Source organism: Eurosta solidaginis, chromosome 5 (assembly GCF_040869045.1).
Source record: "Eurosta solidaginis isolate ZX-2024a chromosome 5, ASM4086904v1, whole genome shotgun sequence".
Classification (NCBI taxonomy): Eukaryota; Metazoa; Arthropoda; class Insecta; order Diptera; family Tephritidae; genus Eurosta; species Eurosta solidaginis.
The window spans coordinates 220187874-220209494 of record NC_090323.1 but is presented as its reverse complement, the minus strand read 5'-3'; the positions used below and the strand labels follow the sequence as shown (position 1 = coordinate 220209494).

General features: G+C 36.7%; 1 protein-coding gene across 3 annotated transcripts in view; it reads right to left on the bottom strand.

The window, feature by feature from the left end:
- Window positions 1-18914, bottom strand: part of Dscam2 (Down syndrome cell adhesion molecule 2) — a 392154-nt gene extending 373240 nt beyond the window's left edge. For all 3 annotated transcript variants that reach the window (XM_067788438.1, XM_067788437.1, XM_067788436.1), the window contains exons 1-2: window positions 17975-18914; window positions 13892-14716 (exon numbers count right to left, since the gene is read on the bottom strand). In XM_067788438.1, the coding sequence (XP_067644539.1) occupies window positions 13892-13940 (49 nt within the window). In that variant the 5' untranslated portion in view covers window positions 13941-14716; window positions 17975-18914. The remainder of the gene's footprint in view (window positions 1-13891; window positions 14717-17974) is intronic.
- Between the last annotated feature and the right edge of the window lie 2707 nt (window positions 18915-21621).

The following is a 21621-nucleotide window of genomic DNA, read 5'->3' as shown; positions in this document are numbered from 1 at the left end:
ACAAGTAAGAGTTTAACCTGTTACAATATCCAAAACGAAAATGGGCCAGAGTGACTCGTGTCTTCCATGCTTTCTTCTTTTGCAAGGGTATATAGATAACGAGGATCACAGGGCGCGTCCTAACAAAAGGGTTTACCGATTATGTTCTATCTTTGTCTAGGGCATGCTTGTCTGGGTCAAACGGCTGTGTAGACAGGTGCCGGATCTCATCATAGTGCTTATGGAGATGTTCCATTAACCCTCTTGAAGACGGGGCTAAATCAACCAGTTGTGCGCTAGGGCGTCAAGGTTTGTGACAATTAAGCAAAAACTATCTGTAAGCATTTCTGAGCTCTTTTTCCTACTATGTAAGTTGTGGTTAGGGATCATCAGAAGACATCCCATAGCAGTTTTGAGTGCAAAATTTTTACAGGGATGCACCCTTTTCCAGTGTGTGTTGTTTAGACTAGCAACCATACTGTTGACGCGCATTTCATGATCTGCCGGCCAATTGCTTTGTACATGGTAAGCAGGGGTGAGAACAGTCTATGTCTTGGAGTAGCATGCCGTGGTTGGATGTTTCGAAAGCTTTTGAGAGATTAAATGCCACGGTCACCGTCCTACGACGGGGCTTTCCTTGCACACTACGTAGTTTATCTGGATGTTAGTGGCTTTTAGCATAGCCATGTTGATCGGTGAAATACTCGTAGTGAATTTAGGGACCAGAATGGTTTTCTTCATCGTCTTGAATTTATATCCGTCAACAGTGACGAGGTTGCCAAACCGGTCTTGGATGCCAGCAAATACTTCGACTGTTCCACATTTATCACAAGACGCACTTTTTTTGCCTTTTATCTAATCCAGAAAAGGCAGAAGTCACGGCGCGTATATTAAGGCCAGTAATATCAATACCAAAAACATACTCCAATAATTGTTTGCTCATGTAATAGACTGTACAATCATAGTTTCGTTCTGCTGCTAGAATTATCTTATTCAGCTATATATTAAAAAAAATTGCATGAAAGGGCGTCTGAAGCCTCAATGCTTTCCCGATATCAAGCAGTCTGATTCCGCGGTGATAGGCGCAGTTTACGGGATAACATTTGCTGTGGATTGGGCAGAACACACTTATATTCCAATCTTGCACTGGATGCATTTGCCCATCGGACAATATTTTTCATAGGAGTTGATACATGCTATTTACCAACTCTTCGCCTACGTGTTTGATCAGTGCCTTGAGTTTTTTAGCCGGGATATTGCGTAGCTCACTTCATCCTCGTTGGGTGTTGGAAAGTGTTTTCCACCATCGAATTGGTCCTCTCCCTCGCTAGCTAGTAGTGCTCCACCCACAACATAGCCACACTCTGTACGTCATTTACCATGTCGCCATTACAATTCCTGCTGTAATCCGCAGGTCTGAAGCCTTTAGTATTCACGTCGTTTTTCCTCACGTTTCTTCCTTCTAACTGGGTGCTTCTCTTCTTTTTTGGCCTCACGATAACGCTGCAATATACTGCGCGTTGTTGCGCCCGTATGCAACGTGGTCCTTTATGCAGCGTCCTACTTTACGATGCAGCACGGCCTTCCTAATCGTACCAGTTATTTTTTCTGATAGAGAAATATGCCACCACGGTTCGGTCACATTGCCGGAAACTTAGCTGCAACAAGGTAATGGCCGAGTTGGAATTTAAAACTCGCAGAGTGCGCAAATCAAGGACACTGAAGCTATGCCTTCCATCGATCCCAAAGTAATCGATTTGGTTTAATGTTCTTTAATAAATAGACAGCCAAGTAACTTGGTATATCTTTTTGTGTTACAACCTGGTACAGCATATGACCATATTTCGAGCAGGAGTAAATTGAATCAGCATCAGCCCACTGGAAGATGGATGTTTAATTCCCTCACCACAGACACCTACCTTGCCCACACTTGAGTTAAAGTCTCACAGCATGATTTTGATATCATGGCGGGGCAGGCATCGTATGTATTTTCTTGTTTCTCCCAGAAGGAGTCATTATCATTTTCGTCTGCATCGCCAATAATTGCGTAAAAGCAAATAAACGAGATTTTGAAAAACTTCCTCTCAATATGGATAGCGGCGCGATGCATGTTCACATCCATGAACGATAGGACTTTGCGACATGGTTCCTTTCCCACCAAAAACGATCACCTTGGCTCCGAATTTCGTATTTGTTCATATAGCCAATGTAGTAGAGGTCGCAAGGCCTTATCGCTCTTCTGCCTTGCCCCGTCCATGGTGCTTCTTTGAGGCGGTGATGTCGGCCTTTACCTTGTCAAGGACATCAACCAACTGAAACCGCCGGGCATCGGTACGTTCTCCTAAAAGAAAACGATTATTTCAGGTATATGTATTACTTCACCTTAATCATACAGCATGTGAAGCTTTTACTTACAGCCAGCTGCTTAAATCCTGCGGTGTTCATTAATCAAGTAACACAAACAAACAAAAAAAATTTAAAAAATACTCTTCCAGCAAAACATATTTTGTTATACAAATTATTGGACAAATTCCTAATCTAGCTTCTTGTTTAAGTGCCTTCTCATAAAAAACATGATCTCTGTTTACTTATGTGCGTGTACATATGTATGTTTGCATTTCCTTACATATGTCTTTATTAGGGTGGGTCGATTTAAAAATCGCTCATTGCTCTACGAAAATCGTATTCTAGGAATCAAAATAAGAGACTTTGCCGAAGAAACCATACCTCTAAAACGAATTCTGATGTTTGTATTGTGAACCCCCAGGGGGGTTCCAGGGGGTGTGCCACTGGCATCGGTGGGTCGGGCCTCCAAAGTTGGTGGGGGTCGGTCATACATTTGGACTCGATTGGAGCACTCTAAATGGGTCAAAGTGGGATTTTTCAAAATTTTCCCCTACCCAAAAGTTCGACCCAAATTGGGGTGGGCATCATAATTCGTTTTAGAGGTATGGTTCCTTCGGCAAAGTTTCTTATTTTGATCCCTAGAATATGATTTTCACAGAGCAATGGGCGATTTTTTTGCCTCCCCACAAATCGATCCGCCCTAGTCTGTATATATATATATATATGCTTATTCAAAGATCATGTTTCCTTACTAAGTTCATGTAAAGTAACTGTCATATGATTTTGAAAATTAATCAATCATATCACTCAGTCCATTTTCGGCAGTTTCACACCATCGGCTAAATATTTATATATGTATGAGTGTGTGTAAGGACCTTTCTTCACATGTTTTCTAAGTTGGTATTTTTCATCACAATAACCGAACAAAAACAGGTCGCTCGTTACCTTTGGCGACAGATAATGGAAGCGCGTGACACACTTTCACCGTTAGTGTAGGCTTAATGATGTATCTATGATTGTGCGTGAAAACATGTAGATAAATCAACTTGTGTACGGGTGAATATGGATTGAGTTGTCAAAAGCTTTCAATCCGAAAACACACTCAGTAATGAGTGACAGATTTTAGACAATAGATAAATATGAGCACAAAAGAATATTAATGCTGTTTTCGAGCGAAATATTTAGGTTTCCTTTATATGATGTGCGTAATTTCGTGCACTTGAGTAAACATATGTACATACTTGATACAAACTAATCCGAATAAAACCGTAAAATTGCTGTATTTTCTATGATTTTATGGTTCCCCTAGATTTGAACGTATCGCTGACCACAGCTTGTCGGTAAATACTCCTTTGTAAATAGTGGCAAACAAAATTTCCAGAAAACTGCTTTTGAGAAGATAAAAATGATGCAAAAATTAATGTTTTCGGTTGATCTTGTAGATTTGTTTTACATTCCCAAAACTAACTAACACTTTGAACATCATTACGATGGCCTACAAGCTTTGTTCGTAGACTATATTGGTCAAATCCTACAGACTACTTATATGCACATTTATATTTGAAAATATTCAGTATATAGATTCAATATACCGTGGGCTTACATTCAGTACCCTCCATAAGCAAATTTGACGAAATTGTGTTTTTGGTGGTAAAATGATCTCTGACTCACCATTCATTTATGACAATAATTCTGAGCTCAAAACTTAGCTCAAAAAGGCTTCAATTGCGAACGATAGCTCAGGCGAACGATTCGCCTCTTAACGATTTCGTCTAGCAATGGTATTCTTTTAACATTGTTGTTCGGCCTTTACGTTTCTTACTTTATGTCAAACAGGAAGGTGTATGTGATATGTAACCATCGTTTAGCATGCTGCAAATATATTAGCGATTTGCTTGTGGGGCGAAGCGTTATGTTTTTTTCGTAATAGAGAATGAGGCCCTAAATCTTATTTTAAAATTTGACTATCACCAATGGAATATTTTTCAAATGCAAAACCATCTAACAGAACACATTTTCATATTCGTGCATGTATTCATATGTATCTTTATTAAATCAATGGTAATAACAACAGGAACAACTGTATTTTCTCTGTAACAACACTCAATACGTTACTTAAACAAGGTACTTGGCATCGTAGATTCTGGAGCTTCTAGATATCCTATTAAACTCTTCAAGCCCACTTATTAGAGGACAAAGTTAAAATAATTAGATCTCCGAACTTCATTGTAAAATATATTAGAAGGTCGTACAGTTCTATTAGGAAAATTTAAACATATTTGTCAAAGAAAAGTGATACTTACTTACTTACTTAATTGGCGCTTAACCGTCTAAACGGTTATGGCCGTCCAACAAGGCGCGCCAGTCGCTCCTTCGCTCCGCCAACCGGTGCCAATTGGTCACACCAAGGGAGTTTAAATCGTTTTCCACCTGGTCCTTCCAACGGAGTGGGGGCCGCCCTCTACCTCTGCTTCCATAGGCGGGTTCCGATAGAAACACTTTCTTGGCCGGAGCATCATCTTTCATTCGAATAACATGGCCTAGCCAGCGCAGCCGCTGCGTTTTAATTCGCTGGACTATGTTGATGTCTGCGTATAGCTCGTAATGCTCATCATTAAATCTTCTTCGGTACTCGCCATCGCCAACGCGTAGAGGTCCATAAATCTTTCGAAGAACTTTTCTCTCGAACACTCCCAAAGCCGCTTCATCTGCTGTTGTCATGGTCCATGCTTCTGCCCCATATAGCAGGACGGGTACGATAAGTGACTTGTAGAGTATGATTTTCGTTCGCCGAGAGAGGACTTTACTTTTCAATTGCCTACCTAGTCCAAAGTAGCATTTATTGGCAAGATTGATTCTTCGCTGGATTTCAGTGCTGATGTTGTTGCTAGTGTTGAGGCTGGTTCCCAAATAAACGAAGTCTTTTACTATTTCGAAATTATGGCTGCCAACAGTAGCGTGGTTGCCAAGGCGCAAGATAATGTCGACGAAAAACATTAAATTTTGAGCAAAGCCTCTGTTGATAAGCATGCACCTAGCGGTAAATGGAGGCAAGGAGGAATCCAAATAGAGAGACTGAAGTGCATATTGAATGAATTTGCGTTGAACCCTCTTTCTGTTTTTGAAGAGCGTGTGGAGCAAATGGGATTCCAAGTCACAGAGCCATACACTTACACAGATAACACCAAAGAACTAAACAAAAATTTTCTAACGGGCGGGTCTTTAAAGCTCTCAACGTAGCGCCGTAAAAAAAGTTAAATTAACATAAGCTTTCGGTATGATATAAATAACATAGTTAACAAAAGTAAATGAAATTCGAGATTCGTAAGCCAACGCTATAACTGTACTTGAGATATAGTATGTTGTCGAAAGAGCACTCAAATATTTAGAAAACGTTACATGGCAACATTTACAAAGCTTTATTTTCAGATTATTATTAAAATCATATAAATCATTCAACAAAAGCAATGCATTTGATGAACATGTGATCGTTCTATATAGTTTAAAGTCATTAGCATAAAGTAAATATTTTGATTGCTTTAGATATTAACCAACGTAGTTGATGAAGATTAAAGATGGCTCTACTTATACATACGTATTAATGCTTTAGTCGGATAATTTTGGGGCGTAATGGTGTAATGGGGTCGATAAAGTCTTAAACTGCGAACATCAATATTATCAGTACCGAAAAAGATTTTGATTGGGCCAGATCGGTCTGCCTGTTGGTCCGCCTTTAAGGTTTCCGATAATATACGCCTGGAGAACTAACACCATGCTCTTCGATATGGCATCCTAGCAATTTACACACTATAACCAGTTCATCATCATGTTCAAAACATTGCTCAACATAAACGATACACTTAAAAAGGCAATATTTTTTTGCTCTGCAAAACCCCTTATTCAAAATATTTTTTTTTAATAATTTTTATTCCAATAGCAAAAAGCTTTGTGTGATTCATTCTTAAAAAAACTGTTGTGAATACACAACGGGATTTCTCATAACACAATGAGGTACTTCATATTATAAGGAATTTGCAATATAGCTGTCAAACCGGTCTTATTTGAATTATATTATAGATGGTGTCGTGATGGATGAGAGTCCCGGCACCATTGCAGGAGTCTTTTGAAGTGTTCGAAATTATTAGTTTTTAATATTCCACCCCTTTCTCGTAGTTGGAAACTCTCAATGTAGAGGTAATACGGGATCAATTTTGATTTCAATTTTAAAATCGTAAGTATACTACTGAATATGAATATTATTGAATGCTAGAGTACTCGGCAGAATTTTTACAACCCGAAATAGGGTTTTCCAACATTTCAAAATGAGCCTTGCATCCATTCTTCACTCTCTATACCATTATCTTCTACTTTCTCATCCTATTATTGGCCACCTTATATTCCGTTTATCTTCCTTACACTCCAACTACCACTCCCACTCCCCCAATTTCCGCTCGATTTCCATTACCACTTCTACTAACACTCACATTTCCACTGCTACTTCCACTCTTAGTCTCAGTCCCACTACCACTCCCACTCCAGCTTCCCCTACCTCTATCACCACAATTTTTTCATATATCGAATGTCCATGCCAAATATGTAATACCAGCCTCACCAGTCGTACCGATTTGAATATCCTGTCGCTACTCCGTTTCTTCCCCCTTTCATTTTTTAGATTTTTCTTACGCTCCCACTTAACCCCTCTCCGGCAACCTCCCTCCGTTATTCTTCATCTCCTTCCCTTCTCTAGGTTCCTCCCCTTCCCAATTTTCCCTCAGACTTTCTCCATTTTTTCCACCATTTCCTTCTTTCTTTTCCCTAAATTAACATTCTTGCATCACCTTTGTCCATATCTCGATCTATATCTGAGAAATGAGTTCACATTCGGAACTAAATTCCACTTACGAACCATTCTTTTTAATTCAAGGACATCCCTACTGAACCAGTTTGTACCAGAGTTGTAAATGAAGATTAAAGGAACGATAGCAAAGTGCCAGAAACAAAGATGCGCAGGCGTAAATTTGGAATAAAAAATCGCTCGATTTTTTGACCAATTTTGAATCAGATATTTTTCGGGAATGAATTCAGGTTGACGAGTAATAGTGTTGAAGGAACTAACGTCAATATATATTAATTCGCTTTTAAAAGATACTTAATATCAACGGTATTATAACCCCGAGTTCCTCGTTGCGTGCGTGGCGTTAAATAGTCAGAAAGCGTACTAGAGAAAGTTGAACTTACTTCTTTTTAGGATTTGGAATTGATGTCATTGACATGATTTCTCTTTCCAAAGAGAACTACATATGTGAGCTCACGTTAGTTCTATTGACATTATTGCACGTCACCAAAAGCATACTTAAAATTTCTTCGGACATTGATGGATAGTGGAATGATTGTCTGTCATACTATGGTTTGGAGACAAACCATTTTCGGCGTTACGCTATTTCGTTCTAAGAAGGAAAATCGACACTGATGATGGCGCATTTATTCATCTATCTCAAATTTCTCATTTTCGCTATTTGAAGTGGTAGAACAGTCAATTTACGGAATCCACGTCGAGCTTATGTCTCCCCTACAGCTCTATGTAAACTGGTTTTCTTTCCTGAACCAACTTTTGAGAAAGTTAAGTTGCCATTTGGACCGTGTGCATTTTTCATTTAAATAATGTGTCCCAGCCATCGCAGATTTCACAGCGTTCTTTCAAAGTCCACCTTAAGAGGAGTTAGTCAACATGAAGTCCAGTTGCTCAAATGCGTAAGCACGCTCCGTTCTGATTCAAAGACTTGAAGTTTCTTTGCCATGGGGCTGTTAACTACAATTTCAATAGACTCTAGATTAGCATTTCCATATTTCCTGCAACATTTCTCTGCTTATCTTTAAACTCTCTTTAAAATGTGTTGCTCAAACTTTGAGCACTTTCTAAGCAATTTCAAATATCTACAAATTTACATAGTTAAGCTCTAAAATATCATTAAATTAACCCCTTTTTCTTATACTACCGCTTTCGCGCAATCTTCTCATACTTCACATGACATTTTAACAAATCTTCTAAAGCAATTGAAATTCTTCCCCTACATGAGGTTATTTAATTTTTTTTTTTTTCTATTTGATGGCACTTTCTATTCCATCCCTTTTTTATTTATATTTGCAAATTCTATTCACAGTAAATATTCAAATGAATGAATGTTTTTATCCTGAGTTGTAGAAATGCCGAATTTTGTTGATATGAATTATATTTTTATGTCATCATGCAAATATTTATGTTCATACCCAGCGTAACCTCTGTAGCCTTTAGGGTTGAAAACAGCAAATCGCTTAATTCTACAACACGTTGCAAACTAAATGATTGTGTTTGCTATGAAGGTATGAATGGTGGTGTGTTTTGAACCCACATTCCTGTCGGGAGGGCAGAAAGGCAACATGTAAAATAATTTCGCATTATTACCAGCAATTTATATGCAAACGAAAACTATAAAAGAAAATTGCTCAGTTAGATTGTCGATGTATGTTTGTGTGACAGTGCATTGATGTGGGTGTGTCCGCTATGCGTATTGTAGTTTGAATGTATGCGTATGTGGTTTTATAAGAGAATTTGTCACAATCAAATTGCGGTATCATTTAAATGTGACAAAGTGACTATTAATTTGTACTTTGCACATTCCTCGACAACTTTCAAGGGCTGTGTTTGCGTGTTAGGATATTTGTTAAGTTTCCACCCTAAATGATATATGCACGAGCAAATACATCAATTGAACTAGCGTGATGAAATTTATTATTACTTAGTAATGTGTCGTTTATGTGTAAAATTTAATTTATTGCTTTTTATGGAGGACATTTAATAAAATATAGACAAATATATATTAAGGGTTTATTTAATTTTCTTATAGTTTGTTAACTAACCCCATTTATTATACCCAGTGTAAACTTGTACATAGGGATATTATAACTTTGATTTGATATCGGATTGGTTATCAAAAGCACTTATGTAGATAATTTCTTGCTAATGCCTGTGGAGAAATAATTTTCCTAAGCGACTTCTATCGAACCTATAAAGTTATTATCAAAATAATATCGAAAGTTATGAGGCAGCAAAGTATTATTGTGAAAGTACCAGGTGCCTGGTCAATAATCTAATAAGCACAATTCAATTTTAAATGATAGTGGCAGAATACTTGATTAATATTTTCTTCCAGTAACTTAAAATTATCTTGTGTCTGCTTCCAATTTTGATTAAATGCTTGGTTTCCTCTAAACAGTTACGGCAGGCGATTCGCAAACTTTAATTTTGCATTTTTGGGGTTTTCTTTTAGTTTTTTTTTATTTTCTTTAAATGAACGTACAAAAAAAAATTGTATTCCAAAAAATTTTTTTTTATAAATAGTATGGGCCAATTATATGGTTAGCTCATCTCATCAGCTGATTTTATTTTTATCATTGTGCATGGTCGATGGGATTGTCAAAAGGAGATGGCAAACTCAAAATGAAACCAACACATTGGCAACATTTTCTTACCACACACAAAAACTGCTACGTTTTATGTTATCATTTCCATTTCATTCCATTCGTCTAATACCAATACACAGATATTGACAATTTGAACAGACATAATTTGTTGCTTTACAGATGAGCCAGCCATATAGTTGAACCATGATAAATATTTGAAATTATTCGAAAAAATTTTCACCGCTTTGACAATAGCGGTGGCAAAAAACGGTGATGAACAAGTTTCCACCGTCATGACGGCCGTAAAATTTAATGCCCTGCTGCTATATTACGTTACGGGAATTTCACCGTCTTCTTAGTTTCCACATAATTACCGTTACACTGCAAAATTTTTGACAACAAACTCTACCGCTTTGTAACGGCCGCTATATAGCGGCACCGCTTTCGAGGAAACGAAACCCTAAGAGCTTGCTTCAAAAACCGATCTTAATTGTGACCGAGCATTACAATTTCGAAGCAAAAGAATCTAATGTCTTTGAGGAACGCAATTAATCGAAGGCGGATATGTAGCGTAAAAATATTTGTTTTTTAAATCAATGGACTCAGTTTTTCTTAATGGTTTGAACGGCCCGCCTGTTGCGTATAAAAATTTGCTTGCCCTATCTTACTATGTAACTGTCAAAAGATTAATTACCCGAAATAAACCAACTTTCAAGGTGCGATTCGAGCTCAAGGCCAGAACAATAATTTTTTTCTAATGATAATTATTGTTATTTTTTAATTTTTCTAAATTTGAAAAATTGTATTTTTTTTTTGGAATAGTAAGTAGAAAATTTTTCAGACAACCTGCCATAGCTGCGCAGATATATCCATTTCGAAGGGTGCTAAGCCTTCATCATCAGTACGCTTTAGGCATGCTGCGCTGACCATTTAGCTATACAGCGGTGGTTTGTTTGACTGGCAAATTTGCTACTTCTATTCCTTTTTACCAACTATATTTATTCAGTGTTGCGCCATCTGGTGCAAATCACTGATAATGCTGGATTTTTGTTTATAGTCAATTACTTTGTTTGACATTCCCAAGTGCTCATGGTTTATTAACAATTGTTTTTGTTTTTATCGGCCTATTGATAAATCATTCAAGGTTCGACCAATCATTCAAGGTAAACCAACTTTGTTTTGTTCTAGGGTTTGTAATTTAAGGAATTTGAAAAACAAAGCATCAAAAAAGTTTAAAAAAAACTAATCTGAAAAGTCATCGACTTAATTTCCTTCGCTCGAAAATGGATTTTGACTACCTCCATGACATTAAATCTAGCTCATCAGGTCTCTGACATTTTGAAATAGTTTCCCCACCAGATCGCTCTATAGTGGTGATACTTCTCACAACACAGTTGACTCCTGCGATTTATTTGCGAAGTTATTCTAACTGTATAAAAAAAAAAATTTTAAGGCTCGATAACCTCCGAAGAGATTTTAGGCGTGGTGCTCCTTTTAGTTTTTCCTTCAAATTGGCTGGACAGGACCTACTTGTTTTATGCCGACTCTGAACGGCATCCGCATGGCAGACGAGTTTTCACTGAGACCTTTTAATGGCAGAAATACACTCGGAATGCATGCCAACACTACCGAGAGGCGAACTCGCTTAGAAAAATTTTCTTCTTATTGAAAAAGATTGTTTCTAAAATTTTGATGTTGCTTTTCCCGGAGCGTGATCATTTAAGCTTACGTAATTTGGTAGGTGGATTGGTTTGGTTGGTTCGCACCCCGGGCAAAGCAGCATCAAAATTTTAGAAATATGGTTTTTAAATTAGAAGAACATTTTTCTAAGCGGGGTCTCCCCTCGGCAGTGTTTGGCAAGCGCTCCGGGTGTATTTCTGCCATGAAAAGCTCTCAGTGAAAACTCATCTGCCTTGCAGATGCCATTCGGAGTCGGCATAAAACATGTAGGTCCCGTCCAGCCAATTTGTAGGGAAAATCAAGAGGAGCACGACGCAAATTGGAAGAGAAGCTCGGCCTTAGATCTCTTCGGAGGTTATCGCGCCTTACATTTATTTATTTTTTTTTTATTTAACTATACATATTGTAACGAATTTACTGCAATTCCGCTTATTTGCAACCTTTTGCTAACGTTCGAATCACTAAACTGTTGAATAAATAACTCCAATATTCGATAATGCAAAATTTTCTTTATTAGACTACTTTCAAAATAACACTTCTATTGCTCGACAGATAGTGTGCTTAAATCAAACTGACTTGACTTGCCTCAACTGTTGCCGCTTTCATACTGTCCGGTTTCATCGCCGACATATTTCTAGGCGCTTCTATTTCCAGAATTTACTAGTTAGTTATCAGCTATAAATGTTTTAGCTATAACTAGAGAAGCACGATTTTATAGCTTCTCTCATACCCCATGCGCGTGTATATGTAAGTGATACTTGCACAAATGAATGTATACTATTGGGAGTATCTCAGATATATGCATGTGTTTGTGCGTTGCTCACCGCTGCTTGTATGGACATATGTGTAGACATAATGATTAATTTGGTTAGATGCATACAAGTCACTGCTCAGTATCGGCTTAGAGATTCTACCTCAATAGTGGCATGGTTGAGCCAAGAACAAAACTTTGACAAATTTTGGAAATGGGCATGACCCGCCCTTTTTTTGTTACTATTACCAAAATACTTTTAGTGCCATAAGTCGAACAAAAATCTGCCGATCCGAACGAAATTTCATTAGTGGTAGCCTTTTTATCCTTTTTGTAGTATTAATTATTATTATTATATTTTATTTCGGTCTAAAAAGTACAAACTTCCTTACAGACTAGTTAAAAATAGAGAAAAGTTCAAGCTTAAATTTGTAAATGCTATTATTAAAGTAAAGAAGACCACTATATCGATTTGCTAGGTTTAAAGCCTTGGATATGGGTTCATTCAAAAGATTTGGAAATAATAAAGTCGATGTGACCAGAAAAAGAGAGTTGGTTGTCAAAAATTACACCCAGATCTTTTATCCCTCGCCAACGGTTTAAAGATCCAGCATTTAATTTGTAGTTGAAAAAGGTGGGAGTGTCCCTTTTTGAATAGGAAAACACGCAGCATTTGTTAGTATTTAAAAGAAGGTTATTACTTGAACACCGTTCATTACAAGAATCGAGATCATATTGCAAGTTAATGCAGTCAAAAGTATCCCGTACGGTTAGAAAGAGTTTGACGTCGTCTGCAAACATTAAATATTTAGCAATTTTGAATTTTTGAGGCAGATCATTAATAAAAATTAGGAACAACAGAGGGCCACAGTGGGTTCCCTGTGGGATCCCGGACCAAGCGTTAATAAGCGCAGTAGACTGGTTGGCTCCGATTGACACAAAAAGCTCTCTATTCGATAAGAAACTTGAGAAGAACTTCAGCAAACTTCCGGTCACTCCGTACATCCCCAGTTTGTGCAATAGTATAGAGTGATAGACCTTGTCAAATGCTTTGGAGAAGTCAATATAGATGACGTCTAGTTGCGCATGGTTCTCAAAGGCCTCTACAATTTGGCTAGTGACTAAAGCCAGATTGGTAGAAGTAGACCTGCCAGGAAAAAACCCATGCTGACACTCAACAATAGCCTTGACTATGTAGTCAAACAATTTGCTATGAAGGATACTATCGAATAGTTTTGCCAGAGTACTCTGCTTTACAATAGGTCTGTAGTTGCGAATATCATTGCGGTCACCAGACTTGAATACCGGATTTATGGAGCATAACTTCCAAGAATCTAAAAATATGTATTATTGCGCAGCCTTATAACACTATTAACCACACAAAGTAAACAACAACAGCAGCGTTTCAAGTGCACAGCTGAGTATGTAATATTCTGTTTGACCCGAACTAAGACTTCCTTACTTGTTTTTTTTTTTTTTCTCTTCTAAAAATCAAGGAAACTTTTTTAAATAACCACACTTAACAACTGACGACATATAAATTTAATTAAAATTCGTTAGATTTTCTTTTTACAAAACACCTTTTTTGTAGTTGTGTGTTGTGCGTGTTGGTGCGTTTGTATGGGGTGGTGAGAGAGAACGAAAAATATATAAGCATTATAAATATATATACTTAAAATAAGCAAATTCACTCACCGAAATGTGATAGAAGCAGCAGTAAAAGAATACAACAACTAATCGGCATGGCTTTGGTTTTGGCTGCCTTGCGTCTTGCCGCGTCTAAGAATTTGTTGATATTTATGTTTTTGTTTATTGTTTTTATTTTGCTTAGGGCTTAGTTTTCACTTTAGTAACAGATTCTATTTATATTGCAGTTTAAGTAGCAGCAACAGATAGCGGCGGTTATTTGGCAAATTTTATTCAGATGGGAGTTTTTCACTTATTTTATTTTTTTTTTTACACTCGAAAAGAATTATTAGGAAAAATTCATTCACTAAGCCATTTAGTATATTTAAATGCAATTTATTCTTCTTTTCTTTTGTATATTATGGTTTTTTAAATCTTTTTTCAATTTCGGTTTTGTTTAATGCTAAACTTTTCTTATTTTCATTTTACTTTGTTATGTTTCGAAGTAGCTGAGGTTGATAAATTTACATCTTATACTCCAGTCTTATTTATTTCTTTTTTTTTTTTTACTGTAAGAATGTCTTGCTAAGAAAACTTTTGTTTTGTGCTACCACGACTTCGAAAGCCACTTTTGATTTCAAACATGCTTCAAATTTTGATTTTTTTATTCGTTTTCGTGTTTAATGTTTTCTTCTGCTGCTTATTATGAGCATATTTATTTGATTACTTTTATTTATTATATTTTTTTAAACATGCTATATGTTTTAAGGAATTATTCGCTGTTTCTAAATATTTTTGATTTGTTTGTTCAGAAAACACTTATTTTGATCACTATTTTTATTTAGTCAGTGCTCTTTATTAATTTTATAATTTTCTTACTTAAGTAATGCTTCACTGCTTGACAAAAGAAAAAAGACATACTATAGTCTAGCTGAATATAAAAAACTCAGAATTTGGAAAACCCGCTAGAAATCTGGACGGAAAATCGGGCCAAAAACCTTGTTTCCAGATGTTACATCGTCGGTCCCATGTAAGACTAGCATGATTCATGTTCGCATTGAAGGCTAACACGATTCGTTAAGGAAATCCCGAATCCATTTTTGAAGGGTAGTTGAACTATTTCTTGCAACGTTATGCAAAAAAAATTAAGTTGCATATTTCAATCATTATTTCGTTAAACAGAAGTGTTACAAGAAAAAGTTGAACATTCATTTTATTTGTTTTTAAATTTTCTACCTACCTATTGACAATGTTTTCAAAACAGAGGAGACGCATTTTCATAGCTCGTAGTATTTAGGGTGTTTGGGAATCTAGCCCTATCTTACTGTCTTTTTATTTTCAATTTTTAACTTTGTTTTTCTAGGCCACATGTCCGGAGGAAGTGGGTACTCAAGCGGTAGTAGCTTCTAGAGATGGTATCGCGGCTTGCAGACATTGCAGTAGGCCCTTCAGGAGCATCGTCGTGGTTGCGGTATACATAAGGTGGGCGAATGTAAATGGGTGCCAAGAAACGCACATACCAAATTTGAGTAAGATATCTCAAAATTTAATCAGGCTATCGTGCTCTAAGACATGACGAGCGGACAGAGTGAAAGTTCATTGATAAATTTTCTTAAAAAAAAAAACACCAACACTGGTTTTACTAATTTTAACTTAATTTATGAATGAAAGTAAAACCGTCCTCCCTGCCAAATTTAAAAATGATATCTTTAACGTATTTTGTTGCACATCTTCAAAGCAAGAATCAGAAGCAAATCACTTACCAATATTTCACATATCAGTTTTTGGTAACGAGCAATTCCATTTTGTCCTATTTTCAAAATTTTCGATACCGAAAAAGTGGGCACGGTTTTCGTTCTGCTATGTCAGTATTCAATACCGATCAGCTCAAGGGGAAGATAAGCCAGTTTAACACAGTTTTGTTAATATATCTTAATTTTTAGTCGAAATCTCATTTGATGCGAATAATTTTGATACTACGAAGTTTTCATATATCTATCTCGATTTCTTTTACCACGACATATGAAAATCAAATGTATGAGAAAACTTTTGATTTAAGCATGATAAAACCATGATAAGGTAAAGCAATTCACTTTTTTCGGCGCCCATAATTATTTATTGATTTTTAAAAGAAATTTTTAAATTACTCTCTAAAACTTTGTGGAAATGCCAAACCAAAAAAAAACACAGAAAATGCAATTTTTGATTTGACCTTTATTACTTTTTTTAAATGCCAAATAAATTAAATTAAATTGTGTCCAATTGTTTTAAAATCGGTTTTTGTGTACATGGGGAATGGAATGTTAGATTAAGAGACCACCCCTACTCTAAAGTGTTCTCACTACTGCTGAAAGGAATTATCTTCTTTGGAGGTGTCAATTAGTTTGTTTCTGCGGGAGGAAGATATATTAATTAATTTATTAATTGGAGTTTAATCGCATAGGCCCACTTTCTATGCGTCGTAATCCAGTTCGGAAAGGACAGAACTTACGGTGCGTTTACTAAAGCATACGTCATAAGTTGTATGTTCTCATAATAGTTCTGCTGCTAGAATTATTTTCTCTCTCTTTTGGGTCGTATAAGCCACAGTTAATATTTACATTATCGATGTTTTGTTCAAGGGCCTTCACGTGCACCATAATTTGCCTACGATATCAAGTACGCTGTAGCTTTCCGCAACTTAACTGAACCTCATACTCCATCTGAATTTTGTTAGTTCGTGGAGGCTGAATTTACCAGCTTTCCTTGCAAAGCCAGCCAACGTGATATAGTGGTACATACTATGTTCGGCTATTATATCAAAAGTACCACGTTCGTCTCTCTAAGCAGATAGAGTTTTGGATAACATGAGTTTAGTTCCGCTAAATTAAGAAAAAACGAAAACTCTAAATTGAAAAGAAAACTTTACCTTAAAATCCTACATTACGGTAAATTATAACTATTGGTAGACACCTCTTATCCCCACCTTGGCAGGAAAGCGGCAATCAAAATTTTGATATCAGGGCGACAGCCAAGTCGTCCTTTTCTTCTTGTCGCGCAGACTTTTTTACCTATTAAAAATTTTTATCTCCATAAAATAACAAAATTTTCATGTAAAAAAAAATATTTGCTGTTTGTAGTTTTTTGTTATGAAAACAAAACCAAAATAAAAAAAATTAAAATGTGGGAGCAGTGAAAACTTAAAAATTTTTTTAAACGTCATTTGCCTCTCACTCGTTTTACCTTGTTAATATTTTTGTATCATGGTTTTCAGTTTAAGAATGAAATATATCTACCCTTGCAAGCACTCCGAGTGTATTTCTGCCATGAAAAGCTCTCATTGAAAACTCATCTGCCTTGCAGATGCCGTTCGAAGTGGGCGTAAAACATATAAGTCCCGTCCCGCCAATTTGTAGGAAAAATTAAAAAGGAGCACGGCACAAATTAGAAGAGAAGCTTAGCCTAAAATGTTTTCGAAGGTTATCGTGCCTTGCATTTATTTTTGAATTTGAGTAAGATGTTTGTAAGATACACGCCTATGATCTAAACCTATTAACGTTTTTTATTTATTTTTTTTTTTTTATTTAGTAATTGCACATAGTTCAATTTTTTTTTTAACTAATATCTTGTTTGTCTAAAATCTGTTTTTTGAACTATATATATGTATTTGCAATCACCTAATTCATTAAGGGAGTTCGGAATTTCGTGTATATGGTGTTGGAAACGTTGCTATAGCAAATTAAATCTACGTATCGTGAAAAATTTTTTTTTGTTTTAAATTTTTTCTTTGCATTTGGTTTTGTTTTAACAACTTTTAATTTGCAATTCAAAATGGAAAAATTAACTACGGTTTTTGATGTTGCGTATTGGCCATGACGTCTCAAATGCATAGCCGTATAATTATTTGTCGTTTTGTTTAAATATTCTACACCAGTTGGCAAATACAATGATGCTAGATCATTTGCACAAAATCCTAAACTCCCCTATTGAGTTTTTATAATTTTGTTTTCTGTTACCAGGAATCAAAAGGGTTTTCTAAGATTTTTGCTTAAGGGGCTTTAGGCTTTTGGGACTTTTTTAGCATATCTTATTCATAATTTAGTAATTTATATTATAATTTGCTTCCTTTTTACATCTTTCATTCATACACCTGCACATATGTATGTAACTCACTTGTTATCTTTGTATATCGTTATCAATTTCCTCCCGCACTAATTATTATTCCACGATTTAAACTTTCTGCATCGTCTGTCATTCGCGCACTGATTTAGCACCTTTGAAGTTGCTTCAAAAATTTGTGTACATACAATCAACACCATTCACTATTCGATTGAATACGATTGCGTTTAATAATTTCTTTCCCCGCATCGCGTCTTCAACACTTGAACACCTTTCGTATAATGATGTACGGCTGGCATCACCAACGTTGGATGCTTTGCAAAATGCCGCTTTATATGTAGCAATGGATAAGTTTTTAGCACGAGCTCTCCTTTATTTATGTATGTAAGTATTTATGTATGTATATGTAAGTGTATTTTGTCGGTACTTTTGCTCTTTCCGTTTCCGTTTTCCGCGCGTACGCTCACTCATTCACTCACACTCATACACAAATACACTTCCTGTTTGTTTGTGCTACGAAATTTTGCTTCACTATTTTTGTTGTTGTTTTTTTAATAGGCGCAGGCATTTGCGTTTGTGGCATTACACTTGACATTTACGTAGCGCGCTCCCACATACGAACAACTTCAACCGACATTAAACATCGACGATGTCAACACAACATCAACACCTACACGACAACAACAATGCGTTCGAATTTATATACGTTCACTGTTTCGGCGACTACAAGGCAATGCACTACTCAAAATATTATTTATGTAGGCGCTCTCTCACTTTTTGTTACATTAGCAATAACCGGCGTTTGCTCTCACTTTCTCTTTGTGGTGGTCGGTCATTCAATCGCACACCAACGCAGCACAAACAAACACCTTCTCCACACCAGAAACCAATTGTTTCTCTCTACAGAGCTTAATTCATACTATTTGCTCTTTTTAGTTAATTGACTTTCACTACAATTCCAATTATCCGCTAAACCGTGCACATCCTTCGAGCAATCAATTGCAACTGAGCGCCAACTGAATGTGCACAAGTCCGTCTAGGCCACACACTTAACATTTGCCGCTATTTAACTTATTCGATTTTCCTTTTGGTGTGGTGTTTTAGCTGCACTTTTGTGACTCTTGATTTATCAATTTTTGGCAGCCATGTTGTGTGCCGGCTATAGGGCGCATGCTCACCACTTTGGGGCACGTTTACATCCTTTGGTTGCAAATACATTCACACAAACCCGTGACTACCTTTTTCTCATCAAATTTCATTTATAATTTTTTTTTCTTCGCTTTGCCGCGCTTTTTCGTATTTTGTTATCATCTCTATTCGTATTTCTATGGACGCTTATAACACTTTGTGTTGTCTATGGTTAGTAACAAAAACAAAAGCAAATACCAAAAACTATGTATAGATACAAGAAGGTAAGTAAGGAAAAGAGGATACTAAAAGCGCTGTGAATTTGTTTGTTATGTAAATTGCTTATTTACTTATTCGCTTCTCCCAAGCTGCCCATTTACGTCTGCATACATTGTGGGAGAGAGAGCTAGTGCTCTTAAAACGTAGTTCTTTTACGTGGCAGTGAAAGTACCATCTGAGCGCTTCCTCTTTTAACTGGGCAGCTGTCGTTGACCAAGCATCACATTATGCAAATTTGTGTACAATTAAACTATTTATGTATATGTTAAGAACGGATGATATTACTACAACTACAAACATCTGTTTTTTTTTAACAATTACGTGTGTCATTACAATGATTAATAATTATAATGAAATGCAAATGTGATGTCTAGAATAATTTAGTAATTTCGTACAGGATTTTCCCTTCCTTTACATGCGGTATTAGAAAAAAAAAATAACAAAATGGTGTATGGTGCCATGCCACGCCCACTTTTATTCACCAAATAATATGAAAAACCAATATCCAATACAAAATACAGGCAAGGTGTGAGAAGCTATGTGAGATTTACTAAGCAAAATTAAAAAACAAAACTGTTAGAGGTTCAATTGGTGATCTCGAGCTCTGCTTACCGCAGTAAATTTCCTGAGCTCAAGACTTTAGAAAAAATTCTAAGAAATTTTATAAACGGAGTCGCTTCTCGGCAGTTATTTGGTTAACACTCCGAATGTATTTATGCCATGAAAAGCTTCTAAGAGAAAGTGTACCTGCCTTGCAGCTGCCGTTCGAAGCCGACATAAAACATGTAGATCCCGTCATGCCAACTTATAGGAAAAACTAAAAGGGAGCTGGAAATAAATTTATAAATAAGGCGGCCCTAATCGCGCAAAATAATTTTGTTATTGGAAATTCCGAATACCTCAGCTAACCTGCAATTTGTTCTGTGTCAGCAGGTAATTACATGTTTTCAAAATCTCCAAAATACTCCGCATTTAAGAGGCCACATTGCTAATTTTTAGCAGCAATGAAAGACTGTTAAAACAGCCACTTAGAAAATTTGAATAAGATGCCTCTACAAGTTGCTCATCATACCTGTACTGATTTAGGGCTTGGAATCATGGACGGTGTTGAAAGAAGATGATATGGCTGTGGGACTGTTGGAGAGAAAAGTTCTTCGGAAGATTTATGGTCCTGTCCGCGATGCCAACGGCAATCATTGAAATGGATGATTGGCTCTATTAACTTTACACAGAAATGGTGATATTGCAACGAATAGAAGACCTCCACTGAATTGGTAGAGGCAGGTTGAAGAAGACTTGACTTTCCTTGGTACTCTTGTTACGAAAGGAACAAGATCTTTTAGGTTATTTAACGCCAATAAATGATAAATCAGATGGGAGGCCTGTTTAATTTCTCAGTGTCCATTCATGGCAAGAGACCAGGATGGCCCTTACCAAGGATATCCTTATGTCAGAGTTTAGCTGTTTGATAGCCAGCTGAATATCTTATCAGACGTTAAAACCCCTTCCAGTTACAACGGTGGGTAAAGTCTAATCGGCCGCATCCTTTATAACGTACAGTAATCAGATAACCTAAGTTACCAGCTAACACCACGATCACGGCGCAATACTTCACCCCCGAATCTCCCTTCCAGCATTTGTCCATCCGCGAACAGGCTCACCAAATCTCCATCCCATTATAATTCTCTTAATACCTCCCTTGAGAAAATATGAGTGGTTGTCAACAAAAGCCGATATCGGCGTATAGTAGCCTGTACTGTGGGGTTTATTCCTATAATTCACATCATGACGCTGAATTTCCACCCACGCCGCTGCAGTTTTGGCCACGTTGTCAACCTGGTACAGATTTACAATCCGTTTATTGTTAGTGTAAGTGTTGTAGGAAGAGCCCCACTTATACCAACGATCGCCAATCTCCACACTACTTCCAACCATTTAACAGTGGAAAAAGTCTCTGGTGCTGTCCTCCCAACCAACATAACATAGAAAAGATTCGGCTTGGCCACTATGTCGTACCGCAAATCTACCATCATTGGGAAAACTTTACCTGCAGCTAAGCATTCATAAGGGTCAGTGAATAGAGCCATCTGCCTTATCACTAGTATGAAGTGTGAATGTTTGAGACTGCGAGTTGAAAACTCAGCTTCTATGAAGATAAATTATGAAGAAATGCAATTCAGATACATGTCCTAGCAATCATCGCCGTGTGGTTGTTTTGATCTTATATATGTAAAAATGAGCTACGATTTGCTACTGTAGACAATAAATCCTCATGATTCGGACCACATGGTCAC